The sequence below is a fragment of the Salmo trutta genome, chromosome 4, assembly GCF_901001165.1.
Source record: "Salmo trutta chromosome 4, fSalTru1.1, whole genome shotgun sequence".
NCBI lineage: Eukaryota > Metazoa > Chordata > Actinopteri > Salmoniformes > Salmonidae > Salmo > Salmo trutta.
In genome coordinates, this window is record NC_042960.1 from 19,231,063 (window position 1) to 19,253,566 (window position 22,504).

The 22,504-nt window shown below is 40.8% G+C and overlaps 1 protein-coding gene across 1 annotated transcript in view; it reads left to right on the forward strand.

The window, feature by feature from the left end:
* LOC115191616 (F-box only protein 41-like) overlaps nt 1-16,828 on the forward strand; it is a 79,817-nt gene extending 62,989 nt beyond the window's left edge. Inside the window, exons 9-13 of the mRNA XM_029749403.1 lie at nt 6,474-6,569; nt 6,666-6,784; nt 12,148-12,306; nt 12,723-12,838; nt 14,340-16,828. Of these exons, the coding sequence (XP_029605263.1) occupies nt 6,474-6,569; nt 6,666-6,784; nt 12,148-12,306; nt 12,723-12,838; nt 14,340-14,402 (553 nt within the window). The 3' untranslated portion in view covers nt 14,403-16,828. The remainder of the gene's footprint in view (nt 1-6,473; nt 6,570-6,665; nt 6,785-12,147; nt 12,307-12,722; nt 12,839-14,339) is intronic.
* The last annotated feature ends 5,676 nt before the right edge of the window (nt 16,829-22,504 follow it).

The window sequence follows — 22,504 nt, forward strand, 5'->3', positions numbered from 1 at the left end:
GGGAGTGTCGCTGCACAGTTATTTTCAGGTCTCTACAGAGATCTTTGATCAGGTTCAAGTCCAGAGAATCTGGTTTCTCATGGTCTGAGAGTCCTTTAGGTGCCTTTTGGCAAACTCCAAGCGGGCTGTCATGTGCCTTTACTGAGGAGTGGCTTCCGTCTGGCCACTCTACCATAAAAGCCTGATTGGTAGAGTGCTGCAGAGATGGTTGTCCTTCTGGAAGGTTCTCCCATCCCCACAGAGGAACTCTGGAGCTCTGTCAGAGTTACAATTGGGTTCTCGGTCACCTCCCTGACTAAGACCCTTCTCCCCCGATTGCTCAGTTTGGTTGGGCGGCCAGTACTAAGAGGGGCTTTGTGGTTCCAAACTTTTTCCATTTAAGATGTTCTTTGGGGACCTTCAATGCTGCAGACATTTTTTAGTACCTTTCCCCAGATCTGTGCCTCGACACAAAAGTATCGTCCAACCCATCGGCTATCTCAAGGCACCCACGTCTTGAAATATGCAGACAGACAGATTAAAACTTCTTGCATCTAGGCCAGTGGTTCTTAACCTGGGTTCGATCGAACCCCAGGGGTTCGGTGAGTCAGTCTCAGGGGTTCGGCGGAGATCAAGACACACACCCGACTCATATGATTCGTGATGACACGCCCCGCTTGGCCATCGTTGGCTGCAGGTGATCACGCAACATCGCTTGGCGTATCTGTGCTGCAGGGAATTTGGCGCGCTCAGTAGTCGAATTGTGACTGTCGTGATGGTTCGTCGTGTGATTTCTTTCTTAATATTTTAATCCCTTCATACTAACTATGTCGAGCAAAAAAAGAAAGTGGTCGGACGAATATGTACAATATGGATTCACATGTATAACGGAACGTGATGAGAGTCAGCGTCCTAACTGCATGATTTGCAATGCCAAGTTGAGCAATTCTAGTCTAGCACCGGCAAAACTAAGAGAACACTTCCTTAAGCTGCATGGAGATGGACAATACAAGAACACAACGCTCGCTGAATTCAAGGTGAAGAGAGCCAGATTCGATGAAAAGGCTACTCTGCCTGTTCTCGGCTTTGTACCCATCAACAAACCGATCCTCACTGCATCGTACGAAGTTGCTTACCTGATCGCAAAGCAGGCCAAACCACACACCATTGGTGAAACACTCATAAAACCAGCTGTGTTGAAGATGGCGAATATCATGCTGGGAAAAGCGGCTGAAGTTAAGTTATCCCAAATTCCTCTTTCAAATGACACCATTAGCGACATAATAGAGGACATGAGCAAAGACATCTTGGCTCAAGTAGTTGCAGATCTGATTTCAAGCCCGGCAAAATTCAGCCTTCAACTCGACGAGACCACAGACGTTTCCAATCTAAGCCAGCTTGCTGTATTTGTGTGCTATGTGAAAGACGACGTGATAAAGGAAGATTTTTTATTTTGTAAGCCTCTTACGACAACAACTAAGGCAGCCGATGTGAAGAAACTTGTGGATGACTTCTTCAAAGACAACAATCTTTCGTGGGATATGGTTTCTGCAGTTTGTTCGGACGGAGCTCCAGTCATGCTGGGAAGAAAGTCTGGTTTTGGTGCGCTAGTGAAAGCCGATGCACCACACATTGTTACGCATTGTATTCTGCACAGGCATGCGTTGGCAACAAAAACCTTGCCTCCAAAACTGGCAGAAGTATTAAAAATTGTAGTGGAATGCGTGAACTATGTGCGAAATAGTGCTCTGAGGCACCGCATCTTCAGTGAGCTGTGTAAAGAAATGGGCTCTGAATTCGAGGTACTTCTGTACCATTCTAACGTTCGGTGGTTATCCCGGGGACAGGTGCTGAATCGTGTTTTTGCCGTGCGTGTGGAATTAGCCCTGTTTTTGCAAGAGCACCAACATCGTCATGCAGATTGCTTAAAAAATTCTGAGTTCATTCTCATTTTAGCGTACATGGCTGATATCTTCGCAGCTCTCAATCATCTCAATCAACAGATGCAGGGCGGTGGAGTCAACATCATCGAAGCGGAAGAAAACCTGAAGGCTTTTCAAAAAAAGCTACCGTTATGGAAACGACGAACAGAGAACGATAACTTCGCAAACTTTCCCCTGCTGGACGACTGTGTAAGTAAGATCGAAGATGTATCTGGAATCGGAGACATTTCTGTACCCGCGGAACTGAAGCAAGCAATTGCCACGCACTTAGATGAGCTTGCAAAGTCTCTCGACGTATACTTCCCTACGAGAGTCATATCCAGCATGGGTGAGACAGCCGTTCACGTTTAGTGTTGAGACAACAGATGTCAATGATGAATACCTCGATGAAATCATTGAAATTCAGCAGAGCCAGGTTCAACAGCAACTCTTCAGAACAACAACGCTCTCAACGTTTTGGTGTCAACAAATGGTAACGTACCCTGTTATTGCTAAGAAAGCTCTGGAGATTTTCATACCGTTTGTTACAACATATCTTTGCGAGCAATCCTTTTCGAGGATGCTGGACATAAAAATGAAGAAAAGGAACAGACTTTGTTGCGAAAATGACATGACAGTGGCACTTGCCAAGGTGAAGCCGCGCATTTCTGAACTGGTCTCTGAAAGGCAACAGCAGAAGTCACACTGATTTGCAGTAAATATTCATTATTATGTTTTTGTGTGAAAATCATGTTTTAATGGTTTTGTTCTTTGAACACTGATGTTGATGCACGGTTCATTTTGTGCACCAGTAAAATATATACCTATGTTTTGAATTTTATTTTTCCAATTAAGAAGGGTTCGGTGAATGCGCATATGAAACTGGTGGGGGTCAGTACCTCCAACAAGGTTAAGAACCACTGATCTAGGCGTTCCGCTAGCGGGACCCCTTGCCAACAGCCAATGGAACAGCAGGGCGCGAAATTCAAAACATCAAAAATCGAATAATTTCAATTTCTCAAACATATGACTATTTTACACCATTTTAAAGATACACTTCTCCTGAATCCAACCACGTTGTCCGATTTTAAAAAGGCTTTACAGCGAAAGCAAAACATTAGATTATGTTAGGACACCACCTAAACAAGAAAAGCCACACAGCCATTTTCCTAGCAAGGAGATGTCACAAAAACCCAAAATCCAGCTAAAATTAAGCACTAACCTTTGACGATCTTCATCAGATGACACTCCTAGGACATCATGTTACACAATACATGTATGTTTTGTTCGATCAAGTTCATATTTATATCCAAAAACAGCATTTAACATTGGCGCGTGATATTCAGAAAATGATTTGCCTCCAAAACTTCCGGTGAATGTGCACATTCATTTACAGAAATACTCATCATAAACGTTGACAAAATATATAACAATTATTTAAAGAATTATAGATATACTACCTCTTAATGCAACCGCTGTGTCAGATTTCAAAATAACTTTACGGAGAAAGCACATTGTTCAATGTTACAGAGTACAGAGCTCCGCCATCAATGCAAGCTATACAGTTAGCCGTTTCTATCCAATTCTACTAATAATATGCAAATATTTGACTCTGGGCCCGAGTAGTAGGCCGTTTAATTTGGATACGTTTTTCATCCGGCCGTGAAAATACTGCCCCCTATAGCGAAGAGGTTAAAAGTAAATTTACATTGTAATACTTCTGACAGCCAACTTTCTAACTCTGCCCTAACTTTTGGACTTTATAACATTCCCAGAAGGCATGAATTATTGAGTCATTCTTAGTTTTACACTTCAGACATGACTCTTCCATTGTTCTGTAGAGTTAGAATTTATTATACAAGAGACAAAATCCTATACATTTAATTCAGTATAAAATAATGTAAGTTTTTGTTAACTGTAGTCGTGTTAGTTATGTTCCAACTTTCCCTCCATCTTGTACCAATATTAGTTCTTTTAAGTCTCGTTCCAATAGAAAAAGATATAAACTAAGAGATTGTCAGTTGGATAGGCTCTCTGCAAGGTTTTGCATATCTTACCTATCATATGGACATCCTTTTCTGACTCAAATAGGATTCCTCAAGATTGCTCTGATATCCAAAAGATTTCAAATCCACATTTTGTAATATACAACTTTTAAGTTGCATGTATTTGCAAATATCTACGTTGGTCAATCTAAAATAGCTTTTTAAAGCAGTCATGGAAATAAATGTTTTTCCCATTACCAAGTCATCTACGGTTTCTATGCCTTTTAGTTTTCCATGTGGACCAATTTATCAGTGAATTCTGAAAAGCTATCCAAGGATTGTTCCATAAGGTTATGTTTTTAGGAAGTGATATTGGTTCTTGTAGAATATGTTTCATTTTCTTCCATGTTGTTATAGTGTTCTTAACAATAAAGTTATTAATGTTCTTAACTTTCTCCTTTGAAAATAGACACGTAAAAAGATTCTGGGGATGAGCTGCGCATCTTCAATAGTTACCTACTGTTCCTCTTTAGTGAATTTGACTATGTCGCAAATAAAAAACTTGGGTAGCGATTTGATACAACTCCAAGTCTGGAAGGTTAAAACAACCCTCAGACATACAGTAGGAAGATGTGAAACTTCCCTTTTTTATTCTATGAATTAGTATTACAAAAAATAAATACAAAACCATTTGAAGAGTTTTATTCTACTTATAAGATTTATGGGAAGATTATTCAATTGAATCTGTTTTCATACTGTTCAGTAATGGCATAAAGTTACCTTTATATTTGTTGTCACTTATTAAGCATCCCAAGTATTTAATATTTTTTGTGGTCCACTTAGACTGCTGTGAATCATGAGTTTAAAAAAAAAAAACAATTTATTGCATTTTATTTATTTTTTCCACATTCATTTTATATCCTGAGATTTTAGAGTATTCAGAAAGTATTTTTGGCAATAAATATTAGTCAGGTATATCAGGAGATCATCTGCAGATAAGTTTAGTTTATATTCATGTTTACCAATACTGATACCTGTTACGCTTGGTCCTGTCTAATACTTTCTGAAAGTGGTTCAATTGCCAGTGCAAACAGGAAGTATTATTTCTGTATATTTTTGTTTTAGGACATTTTATGTATTTATTTCATTCATTTTCTTTCTGCTGTTTGTGTGTAGCCTAAGCTTTAGGGCCTAATTACGCTCCAATCGCCAAATGCTTTTCGGAACTTGGGCAGAAAAAGTTAACTTCGATCCACTGAGTCAAAAAGAACAATGTTGGAGTTTAATTCTATAAGAGAAAAGCTGCAAAAAGGAGAGTTGAAAATCAATAGAAGGGAGGACCAGAACAATAGCCTAATGTTCAGGAAAGATTTGGTGTAGAGGATGATGACGGTGTTATGTGATGATTGCGAGGCGCTATACACATTTAGACAGTTAGTGACCATCTATAGGTGCTATCTTTATGAGCATCATTAAGTCAAACTGAAATCTTATCAGAAACATGTTGGGTAGTATTCACACCTTTTTTAATTTCCTTAGAACCGGTCAAACTGTTACTAGGAAATTTTGCACAGAAAATCTTGCATCCCTAAACATCTTTGCTGAGCAAGAGAAGCAGAGATGAAAGAATTTTACCGACATCAACTAGATTGAATCATTTATTCTATCGATTTATGACATTATTCTGGTGAACAACGGTTCATTTAGTATTCTAGGGCAACAATTAATGACAAGAGAAGCTGCATGTATCTAATTATAGAAAAGTTTACTAACAAATAACGTACCACAATGTGGGAAATTATAAGCAGAAACATAGGCCTGTCTCTGACTGGACAGTGCCTTTTCTATATTTGTGGGTTAGGGTCGGGTGCGGGCCTAAAATTTTCACTTAATCACATATAGTTGGGAGGTTGAGGATGGGTTATTTGAAATTGCGGGTTATCACTAGCGCCTGCGTCGATGGGGCAGAAGTCCGTGTGTTATGATTCTGGACGGTCAGATAGCTAGCAACAATGACAAGAAGCTGCCATGTGGGGAATTGTAGGTGGCTCATTTCAACTCGTTGTATCTTGTTATTGATACCATGTCTTGTTTTGACTCTTATCATGTCTATGCTAATATCGCAAAACATTTGCTAGCTAGCTAACCAACAACTGCAATGATGTATTTGAGAGACAAGTGCTCATTGTGCAAATGTATTTATGTTTTCAATAAAGCTTTGGAGAGGAAATATAGTTTGCATGTTGTCAACAATCCTTTAATTCTAAGCCAACCCCACCTGTTTTGCTCCACGATTGCGCATGCATCGGCTTTGTTGCTAAACAACCCACCTGTCTTTACAGGTACTACCACCACGAGGTGCTCACACTCTATACAATATAATCCACTACAGTATACTATATAGTATTTCACTGTAGTATTACAGAATATACTGTAAGTACACTAGCATTTAATCTGCCACATAAAATCAGTAGACGAGCCGCGTTTGGCCCACGTGCCATGAGTTTGAGACCCCTGACATATATTATGAATGGGTGTCTAGATTGATATACCATGAAGTATGGTGAATTGGTGTTTTTTGTTCTAGGAGTGCCACAGACCCTGTAGGACAGGAGGTGATCTGGGCTCTAGGAGCAGGCTGTAGAGACATAATCTCCCTCCAGGTGGCACCACTACATCCATGGTGAGAGGCAACTCTTAGCACACATTTATTTTATGAACACTGTTAACACATATATTGTAACGTACCTCTCTCTCTCTCTCTCTCTCTCTCCTCCAGCCAACAACCGGCTCGCTTCAGCAACCGATGCCTGCAGACCATTGGCCGATGCTGGCCGTACCTCAGAGCCCTGGGCGTGGGCGGGGCAGGTTGTGGCATTCAGGGACTAGCCTCGTTGGGTGAGGAAATTTAATTTGGATAAATATCTTATGAATAATTAATCTCATTGGTCATTTAATAAATAAACTGATATAGGGACTATTCTTTCAGAAAAAAGAAACCATTTGGATTGAAGTGCTTTGTATGGCTCATAGAGGTTTTTGTTCAGTCCCTCCAGGATTTCGCAATTGTGTTTTTGTGATTTCTGCGGCCAAAAATCCACTTCACAATAACAAGCACTTAAAGTTGACTGTGGCAGCTCTAGCAGGGCAGAGATTTTGCCAAACTGAAAGTTGGCATCCTATGACTGTGCCACGTTGAAAGTCACTGAGCTCTTAAGTACGTGCCATACTACTCCTAATGTTTGTATAGTGCTCAATTTTGTTTATTTTCCTGAACAAACAGCTCTGTCATAATCCACTCACACATCAGTCACACACACCACTCCGATCCATCAGGCTTGGGGCTTGCTATCAACACAAGATGCACCTCCCATTCCTACTCACTCTCTCTCAAACAAAAACCCCAAATAGATTCAAAGCTGATCAATCGCTTTCAATTTGAGGATCGATATTTCTTTCTAATAAGTTGTCTTCAAAATTCTTGAGTTACTTTTTTTCCTGAAAGGGTCGTAAGGGAGACAAACAGAAAACAGAAATAGAGTATCGTGGTTGAAATGTACTGTTCCATTTCTAAAACAAAAATCCACAAAGATTGTGCTTTCGTGATCCGTATTATGTTTTACAGAGAGTTTAAAACGGCAAAGCTGACAAATAGCACTCGGCGTTTTGAGCAGCGCTCTCCATAGACAGACTGGGGAGAGCAGAGTGCCGACCACCCTACTAAAGCCAAGGTTAGCGGAGTAAAAATTTGAGTAAAACGCCACTCACCTTGATTCATACTACTTTCAGCACTTGCCACGGTCTTCCCTGCTACCACTTCAGTCATGATGATCTGCAGCTGCTGTGGGAAGAACTGTTCTGACATTCTCATATGCTTTGCTGATTTGAAGTGACTGTTTGTCGACTTTCTCTAGTTTCCAAAAACATTTTGAATTTTTTCCGCACGGTCGTTTTTCTTTGTTGGCAAATGAGATTGATTTCTGTTCATTGTACTGCCTGTCAGCCATCATCTTCGCACGTGAATACGCTGATAGGCCAGGGGGAAAACTTTGATGACGTGTGGTTGGATTGGGCCATTTTCCATGGTAACAGTGCAGTAATTAGTCAACATTACGAACCTGCTTTTGATTGGACCCATTTATGTGCTAAAAGTGCGGGAATTGGTCAAAATTGTCAGCTCTCGCATAATATATGCTGATTGGTTGATTTTGCATTTAATTATGCGTTCGCGGAATCCTGGAGGGACTGTTTGTTGATGGATAGGACTTTGTACTTCAAGGGGTTATTTGTCACATTTAGATTTCTTTTTTCTGAGGAACAAAATATTCTGATTTATTTCTGGCCCATCCACACGTATGGGAAGCGGGATGCGTGCGACTGCAAATACCCTCCCAGTCAGAAGGAAATGTAACCCAGCTATTGCGTTCCTACTCACGATTCACAGCATGCAGGAACAGAGGGAGGAAATTACTATTGTGGCTAGATGAGAAACAGATGTTTTGGTGGCCTGTCTATCAGTACATCCCCATAATGTTATTTTCTTGCTCTTTTGTACCTCAGTATCTCTACTTGCACATCATCATCTGCACATCTATCCCTCCAGTGTTAATGCTAAATTGTAATTATTTTGCCTCTATGGCCTATTTATTGTCTTACCTCCCTACTCTTCTACATTTGCACACACTGTACATAGATTTTTTATATTGTGTTATTGACTGTACATTTTGTTTATGTGTAACTCTGTGTTGTTTTTGTCGCACTGCTTTGCTTTATCTTGGCCAGGTCGCAGTTGTAAATGAGAACTTGTTCTCAACTGGCCTACCTGGTTAAATAAAGGTGAAATATATATTTTTTTAAATAAACAAACATGGGCTGAGTGAGGATGAGGGGTGGCAATAGGAAAGGATATTGAGTGCCTCTCAAATGGCACCCTATTTCCTATATAGTGCACTACTCTTGGCCAGAGCCCAACATTGCCTTCAAAAAGTATTCACACCCCTTGACTTTTTCCACATTTTGTTGTGTTACTGCCTGAATTTAACATTTTATAAATTTAGATTTTGGGTCATTGGCCTACATATACAATACCCCATAATGTCAAAGTGGAATTATATTTTTTGAAATGTTTACTAATTAATTAAAAATGTAAAGCTGAAAAGGTATTCAACCTCTTTTTTTTATTATTGGAAAGCCTAAATAAGTTCAGGAGACAAAATTTGCTTAACAAGTCACAATAAGTTGCATGGACTCACTCTGTGTGCAATGGTAGTGTTTAATATGATTTTTGAATGATTACCTCATCTCTGTACCCCACACATACAGTTACCTGTAAGGTCCCTCAAGTCGAGCAGTGAATTTCAAACATACACTACATGACCAAAAGTATGTGGACACCTGCTCATCAAACATCTCATTCCAAAACCATGGGTATTATTATGTAGTTCCCCCCTTTGCAGCTAAAACAGCCTCCACTCTCCTGAGAAGGCTTTCCGCTAGATGTTGGAACATTGCTGCGGGGACTTGCTTCCATTCAGGCACAAGCAATGGTGAGGTCGAGTAATGGTGAGGTCGGGCACTGATTTTGGCCATTCCAATTCATCGCAAAGGTGTTCGATGGGGTTGAGGTCAGGACTCTTTACAGGCCAGTCAAGTTCCTCCACACCAATCTCTACAAACCATTTCTGTATGGACCTCGCTTTGTGCACGGGGGCATTGTCATGCTGAAACAGGAAAGGGCCTTCCCCAAACTGTTGCCACAAAGTTGGATGCACAGAATTGTCTAGAATGTCATTGTATGCTGTAGTGTTAAGATTTCGCTTCAATGGAACTAAGGGGCCTAGCCGGAACCATGAAAAGCAGCCCCAGACCATTATTCCTCCTCCACCAAACTTTACAGTTGGCATTATGCGTTGGGGCAGGTAACGTTCTCCTGGCATCCGCCAAACCCAGATTAGTCCTTCGGACTGACATCTGACACTTGGCATTGCGCATGGTGATCTTACGCTTATGTGCGGCTGCTCGGCCATGGAAACTCATTTCATGAAGCTCCCGACGAACAGTTATTGTGCTGACGTTGCTTCCAGAGGCAGTTTGGAACTCGGTAGTGAGTGTTGCAACCGAGGACAGACGATTTTTATACACTACGCGCTTCAGCACTCGGCGGTCCCGTTCTGTGAGCTTGTGTGGCCTAGCACTTAGCGCCTGAGCCATTGTTGCTCCTAGATGTTTCCACTTCATAATAACAAGCACTTAAAGTTGACCTGGGCAGCTCTAGCAGGGCAGAGATTTTGCCAAACTGAAAGGTGGCATCCTATGACTGTGCCATGTTGAAAGTCACTGAGCTCTTAAGTATGGGCCATTCTACTCCTAATGTTTGTCTATGGAGATTGCATGGCTGTGTGCTCGATTTTATACACCTGTCAGGAACTGGTGTGGCTGAAATGGCCGAATCCACTAATTTGAAGTGGTGTCCACATACTTTTGTGTATATATAGTGTAGAATCTACCACAGAACCAGGGCGGTTTTCCAATGCCTCGCAAAGATGGGCACCTATTGGTAGATAAAATAAAAAAAGACATTGAATATCCCTTTGAGCATGGTGAAGTTATTAATTACACTTTGGATGGTGTTTCAATACACCCAGTCACTACAAAGATACAGGCGTCCTTCCTAACTCAGTTGCTGGAGAGGAAGGAAACCACTCAGGGATTTCACCATGAGGCCAATGGTGATTTTAAAACACTTTTAATGGCTGTGATAGGAGAAAACTGAGGATGGCTCAATAACATTGTAATTACTACACAATACTTATCTAATTGACATAGTGAAAAGGAAGCCTGTACAGAATAAAAAAATATCCCAAAACATGTATCCTGTTTGAATAAGGCACTAAAGTGAAACGGCGGCAAAGAAATTAACTTTATGTCCTGAATACAAAGCGTTATGTTTGGGGCAAATCCAACACAACACATCACTGAGTACCATTCTTCATATTTTCAAGCATGGTGGTGGCTGCATCATGTTATGGGTATGCTTGTCATCGTCAAGGGAGTTTAAAAAATAATAATAATAAATGGAATAGAGCTCCTAGAGGAAAACCTGTGTCTACTTTTCCACAGACACGGGGAGACAAATACACCTTTCAGCAGGACAATAACCTAAAACACGAGGCCAAATATACACTGGAGTAGCATACCAAAACGACATTGAATGTTCCTGAGTGGCCTAGTTACAGTTTTGACTTAAATTGTCTTGAAAATCTATGGCAAGACTTTGAAAATGGCTGTCTAGCAATGATCAACAACAAACTTGACAGAGCTTGAATAATAAAAAAAAATAAAGTGGAAATACTGTACAATCCATGTGTGCAGAGCTCTTAGACTTACTCAGAAACACTGTAATCGCTGCCAAAGCTGATTCTAACGTTGAGTCAGGGGTGTGAATACTTATGTAAATTACATTATTTCATTTTCAATGAAATTGTAAACATTTCTAAAAACATGTTTTCACTTTGTCATTGTGGGTGTTCTTTGATGATAGGTGAGAACATTTGTTTTAATCAATTTTGAATTCAGTCTGGTAACACAACAAAATGTGGAATAAATCAAGGGGTATGAATACTTTCTGAAGGCACCGTATGTGCGCTAGTGAAAGGTAGTGCACTGTTAAGGGAATAGGATGCCATTTGGAAATCAGCCATTCTGATCGGTTCACACTCATCCTACCATCTAGGGCGAAACATGATGAAACACTATCCCCAAGCTGTTGAATTGAATCATCTCAAATATATCTATATCTGAGATTATCATACAAATGGTAGAAACACGGTGAACACACTGTTTTGGTTTTGTAGGCTGGTTATGTGCGCTTTCGCTATGACCGTCTCTCTTTTAAACTTATTTAGGTCGCATTTTTATTAAGTTTTATTTTCATGTAAGCAATGCTAACACTTCAACCCATGAACAAACGTATATCAATATGTGGTGCCAGGTGTATATGACTGCTTTAGACTCTGGATAGGCTCTTTTAGATATCTTACCTAGCACTTGAAAAACAATGGAGTAGCACATACCAAGCGTCCTGTCCAGGGGTTGAACTTGTGCTTCTAGCTGCCTCACGCTACAGAAACGGAAGATACTCTCCTGCCCTATGGGCTGTTCTGGTGCGGTCAATGCTACTTACTTACATACTACCGACTAAGTTGTTGGTATGAAAGTCATCTCAACCTCCTTCTCTCCTCCTCCCTCTTTCCCCCCTGCAGCGAGGAACTGCATGCGTCTGCAGGTGTTGGAGCTGGACCATGTGAGTGAGGTCAACCAGGAAGTGGCAGCTGAGGTGTGCAGGGAGGGTCTGAAGGGCCTGGAGATGCTGGTCCTCACCTCCACCCCGGTCACCCCTAAGGCCCTGCTTCACTTCAACAGTGAGTACACCCTACTACACTGCATAATACACTACATAGAACACTACTGGGAGGGTCTGGATGTTCTAGAGATGCGGGCCCTCACCTCCACCCCTAAGACACTACTATACTTCAACAGTGAGTACATCCTAGACCAGACCCAGGTTCAAATAAATATGGGCTTTATTTTCACAAAGGAACCAGTAGAACAATCCCAAAAGTGAAATCCCTGCCCATTTTAGTCTTCCATTGCGCAAGTAAGGGCTCAAAGTGTTGCGTAAGCACCATTTTTTAACCCAGGTCTGCACTTTTCTCATCCAGTCAATCATTTCAGATCTACACAAGTGGCTAGGGCGTAGGGTCGAGGGGTCTATTTGGAATTGGGTGGCGAGTCTGCTGCTTCCGTGTGAGGGTTGTACACAATCTCGCCCCTCCAGGTGTGTGTCGTAACCTGAAGTCCATCGTGGTGCAGATCGGTGTAGAGGACTACTTCGAGGACCCCAATAGCCCTGAGGCTAGGAAGCTCTTTGACGAGATGGTGAACAAGCTGCAGGTAATTATAACGGAGCTTTAACTTCAGAGACCACATCCCAATGCTCTTAAAAATAATTGCATTTAAACAATCTTAGATCATTTTTAAAAGGGGGTGTAATACACTTAATAAGGGGGGGACCCAATACTATTAAAACTAACTTTGGATCAGTTCTTTGAGGGCAACTCCTAACTATGCCACTCAAAACAATTTCCTGTCTTTGGGTTCTCTCCTGCCCACAGTATACATGTAATGTATATGACTAACTCTGTAGCATCCTTTAGTGATGGTTTGGTGGGTGAGCGAGAGTTGTCTATTATTACAACTCAACCATACTCAACCGTACATGACTCAAGGAAGGCCAGTTCAGCTGGTCGTCTGAGGAACTGAGGAAATGGAATAATCCAGCTGCTTTCTGAAGAGAGGAAGCGGGGCGTCGAGGGCGTCGCACGCCCACGACGGGCGCCACTCAGAGGTTAAGAGGAAGAGCGCTTCGATATTCGCACTCGGACTTCGTCTACATTTTTCTCTATGGGCCCTGGTCAAAGTAGTGCACTAAATAGGGAAATAGGGTGGGCGTGTGAGCCTTCCCTCCTTCTGTGAGTCAGTGTGGAAGGAGTCCCTTTCTCACTGGCGGGTGCTGTGCTAGATTGCTCATAGCCGTTAAGTAACTAACTCCAGAGACCTAAAAGTGTGTGTGTGTGTGTGTGTGTGTGTGTGTGTGTGTGTGTGTGTAATTTCGGCACTGTTCATTTGTCATGGCTGTAGCCAGACAGGGGAGAAGCAAAGCAAACATTTAGTCAAACTCAATAAACCCTCGAGGGGGAGAAACCTATGAGTTGTGTGTGTACTGTACAGTCAGTGAAAACCTCTATAAAGAACCAGCACAATCATTCATTTCTTACGCGTGTGCATGTGTGCACGCAATGGTCTACAAACTGAGTTATATGCTTACTTTTCTGTATCTAAATACAGATTCTCCCAGATTCTCTTAAGCATATTTTAGGTTAACACATTCTTAATAGGGCTATGACGATATCGGCATCGCAATATTTTTCCCATGGTCGAAAATGAAAACGCAAAGCAGACCGAACTCTTTTTTTTATTTTTTTTTTGTCCGTTTTTTAAAACCTGCTGTATGTAAAATGTAGTGTGTTAATAGTTTGGGAAATAAGTAAATGTGACTCGGGATGACGACGTATTGGTGTTTGTTTCCAACGTTAGGGCTGTTTTCCTAAAGAAGTTGAAGCCGCTTTGCGTTTTGCTTCCTTGCCGCGACACTAACGAGTATCGCGACGCTGGTATCGTCACCGGGCCCTAATGTTTAAATGCACTCGCTCAGATAGATAGAAATAGATTGAGGCATGCTCACTTACACACACTTTTTTGATGGTTCAACGGCCTCTACTGTGTGTGTGCGTTATGCACAATGGTCTACAAACTAAAGAAGTGAGGTTGACTTTTCTCTGCATAAATGAGTGTAGTGGTCTAAGCCCTCCATCCATCCCTCCTTACCCTCCAGGGCTTGAAGAAGAGACCGGGCTTCTCCAAAATTCTGCACGTGAAGGCGGACATCCTCTGCTAACCCCTTTCACCGCTCAGGACCCCCCCCCCCAAAGAAGGGTCGGCCATTTTGTTTCCAGTCACACCAACAGAACAGACCCTGTCATTTGAAACCCCTTGACGTACCAGTCAGCCAACACACACACACACACAACTGAAGAGGAAATTCAGCAACTGTTGGAGAAAGTGGAAGTTGATAAACATGCTGCTTTTTAGTTAAAAATAAAAACCAATGTGTTTTCGGCCCTTAGCCTTGACTAAAAGACAGACACAGACACCACAGACAGATATATGCTCCATAGACCATTACAATGCATTACAGAACAGAGGATAGACAAGACAAGAGGCCTGGTTAGGCCTGGTTAGGTTAGGGCCTGGTTAGGTCCACACCTTACCCTGGAGCATACAAACCCAGTGGAGATTCTCATGAAGGGACCAAACCCTCCTTTACCATAGATATGTACGAGAGCTCATCCCCTATCTTTTCAATGGCTGCTTTTTTGACCAAATGGGCAGCAACATTGAGGGCTAACTCCATTTTAAAGTAGTACATTTTGTGTGTCCTCTATCCAACTTTATGGTGGGGTAAAGACATCATCAGGCAGGTAACAAGACCAGGGGCCCGTAAGTCTCCGCAAAAGCATACAGGGACCCTGCCTGTGAGTTTCTGACCTGGCAAACGGATTTGAAACGTAAACTCAGCAGGACTATTGGACTTTGTAGATGCTGTAATCTCGGCGGCCATTTTGATTTCAACTGAGAAAATAGCTGTAAGCAGGAGGACGGATGTCATGAAAGAGCAGGCTCTCGTTCTCTCTTTATTCACTGAGAGCATTGCAGAGAATGTGTCTGGGATGCTTTTAATCAAGATGCTAAAAAGTTAGTTAAAATAGTCTCCCAACCTGTGTGTGTGTGTAAGGGAGGGCAATACATGACATACCAGCTGCAGACTTGGTCGAACATAAAATGAGAAGATATCTTGTCACCTTGAGAACATTTTTATTCCAAGGTCTTTATCGGCCAATCAGCCACTCCATGGTGTGGTCGCCATGGGAACAGTGCAGTATTGAACACTAGGTCCATCCTTAGCATGATCATCAGCCGAGCACCATCTCTCGCACACCCTTGGATTTTTCAGCTGTCAATTACTTTTGTCTGTGGAACTATTACGGTATCTATAGGCCGGTTGGTCCATAAGGCAGCTACTGTTTTATTTGTTTTTAAACAGGGTTGCAAATTAATTCATTATGCCTCTATTTCAGAATTGATGCCATTCACAGCCGTGTCTGTTCTATCTTCATTTCGCAAAATGGTTTCTCCAGTGTGCCACTAATCTATAGGAGTGTTGTAAAGGCAGGCGTTAACCCTATACTAGCCACTAGCTCTGTAAGCGGCAGTGAATTACATGCATAAGCTACATCCCAAATGCACCCTATTCCCTATTTAGTGTAATACGTTTAGCCAGGGCTCATAAGGCTCTGGTCAAAAGTAGTGCGCTGAATAGGGTGCCAGTTGAGAAACGGCTATGGTCTACATCCAGTGCACGCAAACCACAACTTCCATGAGCAAAAAGTTGCTGATTGTTGAATGACATGATGCCATTTATATGCTAAACTGGCTATAAACATAATGTATAATACATGTATATATATGTTACAGCCGTTTATTATGATATATATATATATATATGCTGTTGTATTTCCAGCCAGTACACCGGAAGGGCTTCTTATTGCCCTCCAATTACATAGAGTTGGATAGAGGGCACATATTTGCCTCTTTGCCATAATGGCTTCATAACTGTGCCCTCTATCCAACTTTATGACCAGTTGCAATTTGTTCGATGTCATAGGTCAGCTGACTCTCTGGAGCCCTCTGCTGAGCAGGATAACTCGTGCAACGACACACAGCTGGTGGAGAAGTAGGAAGTGTCTCTGGATGCCTCCCAAATGGCTCTGGTCAAAGGTAGTGCACTATATTGGAAATAGGGTGACATTTGGGATGCAGACTTGATCTCAATTGCCTCAAAGTCCTCTTCTTGTTTCTTCATCTGCACTGATTGCCTTGACAAGTGAAAACAAAATGGTGGAAGCTCATAGTTAGGCTGTCTTACACCTGACCAGTTATTTTCGCTCAGTGCAATGATGGGAGAAGAGGGCAGAGTTAGCCTGTATGGATCCACTCGCAATTCTGTACCGTTAATGCATTCAAGCAAGTCGTCGAGCTCAGGCAACAATGCACACCGACCCAAGCCATGCACCCATCCCAGGGAGGCATCTCAAGTCTAATGTGGGCTCCTTCTGACAGAAGACAACAGTTGGAAGCTGATCCTCTGGTAGGCTTTGACTTATCCTTTGTTTGTAGGTCATTGTAGATAAAGGAAATGAGAGAAAGCCATTTTAGACCATTGAGATGCAGCCCGTGTGCTGCTTCCCCGTTTAGTTTTTTCAACGGAGAGATGTTTAGTGAAGTTGAGCACCGAATTCTGTTCTAAGTTACGCGCTGGTTTGTTTTAGTAGTGCTAGCCTGACATGAACACACACACACTACAGTGGTTTCTCATCTTTCCATGTTCTCTTCCAATACTGAATATTGTACTGCCTTGCCCCTCAGAGATTGAAAATGGGTTTCGAGTAAAAGGTGTTTTTAAAGTCACTGTCACAATAGAGAAAACACAATGCACTTGTTTATTTACGTGCGCTCCAAATGGCTCCCTTTTCCCCTTTATAGTGAACTGCTGTACGTTAGACCAGGGCCCATAGGGCTCCGGTCAAAAGTAGGGCACTATATAGGGAGTGGGGTGCCATTCGGGATTCAGCTTTAGGGGGTTTTCAGTTCCTGACAATCTTGTCGTCTTTTAGACATTAAACACTGTACATAATGTTGTTTATAATATAAAAAGATTACTGCATTTGGTGTTATAAAAATTAAGGTCATACGTATAAGTATCGAAATGATGAAAACAAAAAAATATTAAGTCTACAGGTGTCCATTCTGTAAGTTTTTTTCTTCTCCAAAGTCGAAAGGAAAGATTCAACTACAGTAGCAAGAAAAGGTATGTGAACCCTTTGGAAATACCTGGATTTCTGCATAAATTGGTCATAAAATTTGATCTAATCTTCATCTAGGTCACAACAATAGACGAACACAGTCTGCTTAAACTAATAACACACAAGCAATTATACGTTTTCATGTCTTTATTGAACACACCGTGTAAACATTCACAGTGCAGGGTGGAAAAAGTATGGGAACCCTAGGATTTAATAACTTGTTGACCCTCATTTGGCAGCAATAACCTAAACCAAACGTTTTCTGTAGTTGCGGATCAGACCTGCACAACGGTCAGGAGGAATTTTGGACCATTCCTATTTCCGAAACCGTTTCAGTTCAGCAATATTCTTGGGATATCTGGTGTGAACTGCTCTCGAGGTCATGCCACAGCATCTCAATCGGGTTGAGGTCAGGACTGGGTCACTCCAGAAGGTGTATTTTCTTCTGTTGAAGTCATTCTGTTGATTTATTTCTGTGTTTTGGGTCGTTGTCCTGTTGCATCACCCAACTTCTGTTGCGCTTCAATTGGCGGACAGATAGCCTACATTCTCCTGCAAAATGTCTTGATAAACTAAGGAATTAATTTTTTCTGTCTACAGTAGCAAGCTGTCCAGGCCCTGAGGCAGCCCCAAACCATGATGCTCCCTCCACCATACTTTACAGTTGGGATGAGGTTTTGATGTTTGTGTGCTGTGTATTTTTTTCTCCACACATAGTGTTGTGTGTTCCTTCCAAACAACTCAACTGTAGTTTCATCTGTCCAACAGTGCTGAACTTTCTCCATTTATTTCTCCTTACTGTGGACTGATGAACATCAAGGCTTTTAGAGATACTTTTGTAACCCTTTCCAGCTTTATGCAAGTCAACAATTCTTAATCTTAGGTATTCTGAGATCTCTTTTGTTCGAGGCATGGTTCACATCAGGCGATGCTTCTGTTGAAGAGCAAACTCAAATTTTGTGAGTTTTTTTTTTTTTATAGGGCAAGGCAGCTCTAAACAACGTCGCCAATCTCTTCTCATTGATTGGACTCCAGGTTAGCTGACTCCAATCAGCTTTTGGAGAAGTCATTAGCCTTGGGGTTCACATACTTTTTCCAATGTTTAAATGATGTATTCAATATAGACAAGAAAAATACAATAATTTGTGTGTTATTAGTCTAAGCACACTGGTTGTCTATTGAGCACACTATGTTTGTGACTTAGATGAAGATCAGATCAATTTGATGACCAATTTATGCAGAAATCCAGGTAATTCCAAAGGGTTCACATGCTTTTTCTTGCCACTGTATGTTATGTATAAACGGTAGTGTTGAAGTTTGCAGTCGTGTGCTATAGATGCTTTATATTCAATGTTCATCAGAAATGTGCTATAGAGATGGACATTATTTAGGAAAGAAAGAGGATAAAGATTATTTGAGCTATTTATTTCTATAAAAAGAGGTCTATAATGTTGGCATGTTTGTTCATGCATCAATCATCACGTTGCCTTTAACATATTCTGCTGTAGTGGCTGTAGTTATAAATTAATATTTAAAAAGATTTTAAGATTGCTTGCAAAAGTTTATGCTGTATTTTATTTTTAATACGTCTGTTGCACTAGTGGGGGGGGAAAAAATAAGATAATACTGATATTTAATATTAGTGCTGTTTGTTAATGTTTAAAACGCTTTCTCAGTATTTGACATATTATGATGCACTTTTTTTCTAGAGCGCTTTTAGAGGTTCTGTAAGAGTAACAAAAATCACACTTCAGTCAGTCAACATTGTCACGCCGTTTCCATGGTTTCCGCTGTCGTGTGAGCGATAGGTTGGTTGCTCTCTTACATAGTCGTGATGATTGGTTGATTTGTTTAAACTGAATGGTGGCCAATTAGGAGCAAGAAGGTAGATCACTTCATGACCAGTAGCCAATGGCAATGGAGAGTTTTTTTTTTTTTTTTTAACATGTCACACAATGCAGACCCTATTTTATCGCCTAAATCTGTCATTGGCTGTTGAAGTTTATGGTTGAACCCATGGCCAACCTGGTTCAACTGCATTTGAAGTCCTGTTGAGGTTAATTGTACACCAACATGACCTTATGCTCATGATCGTTACCAGGTAATGGCGAGTCTAACTATGTTTGTGTACTCTGTGTTTGTGTTGGTTTGCTTTAAAGCTTCTTATCCAAATTTATTGTGTGACAGAAGTCCTGCTGAAATTGTTTTAGAACATGTCCTGAAAACTGAATCAAATAAGAGAATGAGATTAAGAGGAGTCATTCTGACAAAAACATACTCTATGTCTGGGTTCCCCAACTGGTGGTCCCGGGCAGGGATTTTAATTGCATTTTATTTTATTTCTGAGCAACAAAAGAACTTGGTTGGACATAAAGTACTGTAAAAACAACAATAAATTGGCTCCAATTGATTTTCATTAAGGAAATCTGTTCCAAAGTATTCAAATCCAACTTTATTTGTCAAATGCGCCCAATACAACAAGTGTTGACCTTACTGTGAAATGCTTACTTACAAGCCCTTAACCAACAGTGCAGTTCAAGAAGAGTTAAGAAAATATGTACAAAACAAATGGAGGGAGGGGTCAATGTGATAGACCAGTGGCCATTTAATGAATTGTTCAGCAGTCTTATGACTTGGGAGTAGAAGCTGTTAAGAAGCCTTTTGGACCTAGACTTGGTGCTCCGGTACTGCTTGCCGTGTGGTAGCAGAGAAAACAGTCTATGACTTGGCTGACTGGAGTCTCTGACAATTTTATGGGCTTTCCTCTGGCACCGCCTATTCCCACGCATAATAGAGATATGTGATCGTATACAAATGTAAGCAAGGTTTGAAATGATTGTTTTAGTCAAATATACAGTACCAGTCAAAAGTTTGGACACGTACTCATTCAAAGGTTTTTCTTTATTTTTACTATTTTCTACATTGTAGAATAATAGTGAAGACATCAAAACTATGAAATAACACATATGGAATCATGTAGTAACCAAAAAAGTGCTAAACAAATCAAAATATATTTTAGATTTTACAAAGTAGCCACCCTTTGCCTTGATGATAGCTTTTCACACTCTTGGCATTCTCTCAACCAGCTTCTTGAGGTACTCACCTGGAATGCATTTCAATTAACAGGTGTGCCTAAAGTTCATTTATGGAATTTCTTCCCTTAATGCGTTTGAGCCAATCAGTTGTGTTGTGACGAGGTAGGATTGGTATATTTGCCTATTTGGCAAAAGACCAAGTCGATATTAAGGCAAGAACAGCTCAAATAAGCAAAGCGATACGACAGTCCATCATTACTTTAAGACATGAAGGTCAGTCAATCCGGAACTTTTTGACTGGTACTGTATCTGTTTGGCCTTACGGTAAATGTTTAGCCTACAAATTATATGTAATTATCTTCTATCTCTCTGGCCATCCGCTCAAGAATAAAATCGGTCCGCGGCTGATTGTAGTTGATGATCCCTGCTGTATGTTGTACTACGAGGATCTTATCCATAGCTAAGATTCAATGTGTCTGTCGTTAAAGAGAGAATTACCCCAAATTACACAATGACATAGTTTCCCTTACCTTATAAGCAGTCTATTGACAAGGTAAGTCCATGCTTTGGTTTTGTTTACCTGGCCACTGCCACAGACTGCTTATAAGGTAAGGAAACCAATGTAACAATTTGTAATTTGGTGAACTATCCCGTTTAATGTTTTTATGACTTGATTTGGTAACTTAGTCATTCCGAATATCAAATAATTTAATGATTCCCATGATCACGATTCCTTGTCGCCATTTTATTCATTTATTGTAATAAGTTGGTACATGATGCTTTCATTATTTGTTATTTTCGAGAACCCTGGCCAATGTTTCCTATTGATACACACAAGAAAATAGTGTATCTTAATTTTCTTTCAAAGCCCAGTTCTGATTCATGGAGTAAGGTTGTTTGGGATATGGCCAATCCATTTTTGTCTGTAAAACAAACTATTCTACTGTGTCAGGCATTTGACTGCATTTTCCTAAGACCAGCTTTGTGCCAAGATTTTATGTTTTTATCTAATATTATGTCTCTCTTGTCCCAAATGGCACCCGATCCCCTATATAGTGCACTGCTTTTGACCAGAATCCTGTGAGCCCTGATCAAAAGTAGTGCGCTATGTAGGGAACAGGGTGCCATTTCAGAAACAAATGTCTCAATTCTTATGTAATTAATTAGCCTGGATCCAGATCTGTTGCTACATCTTGCCATGTCAATGACCATCGGGATTGGCAAGATGGCACGAACAGATCCGGGACACAGGCTAGCGTTTAAACAAATTTTTTTTAACCTCTTCTGCACATATTCCCTGTCTGGATGATTGTATTCTCTGTCCATTTGTCTGAATAGTATTTGAACTCATTACCTCAACACTTATCCGGGCAACTAAGTGTGCACATTCTTTCATTATTATTTTGGACAGTCATTGATATTCTGCTCATTAATGTACTATATTGAATATAGGTATGTCATGTTGGTATGACCAGGATGATTCAAAACCCAAACAGTCGTTCCCATAACAGTGTTATGCCGTTCATCATCCCAAGACCATTGCAATAAATGAAAAGGTGTTATTTTCCCACTCATAGTCAAATTCATCCGTTTCTTATCATCAATAAAATGGCTTAAATACATATCATTTGCTTTTCAAACAATTCTATTTTTTTTTGTAGAATGAATCAATCAATGAAATGTATTTATACAGCCCTTTTTACAACAGTTGTCACAAAGTGTTTATACAAAAACCAAGCCTAAAAGAAGTGGTTCTCTTTTAAAACCTCTTGATGTACTCCTACCAGACTGTTTCCTCTAGGTACAGATCTAGGATCAGCTATCCCTTCCTCCAATCCTTAACCATTAGTAGGGGGAAATACTAAACTGACCTAAGATCAGTGTCTAGGGACAACTTCGCCCTACTCTATTTAAGCGCCCAATAAATGGACTTGAAGCATCCTATTTGTCCGCTAGAGGGCAGTGTTGCTCCATTTACAAGCACAGTGGCCTAATGTTGGGCCTAGGGCTGTGCCTATGGTAGTTCACCTTATTCCTTCCTC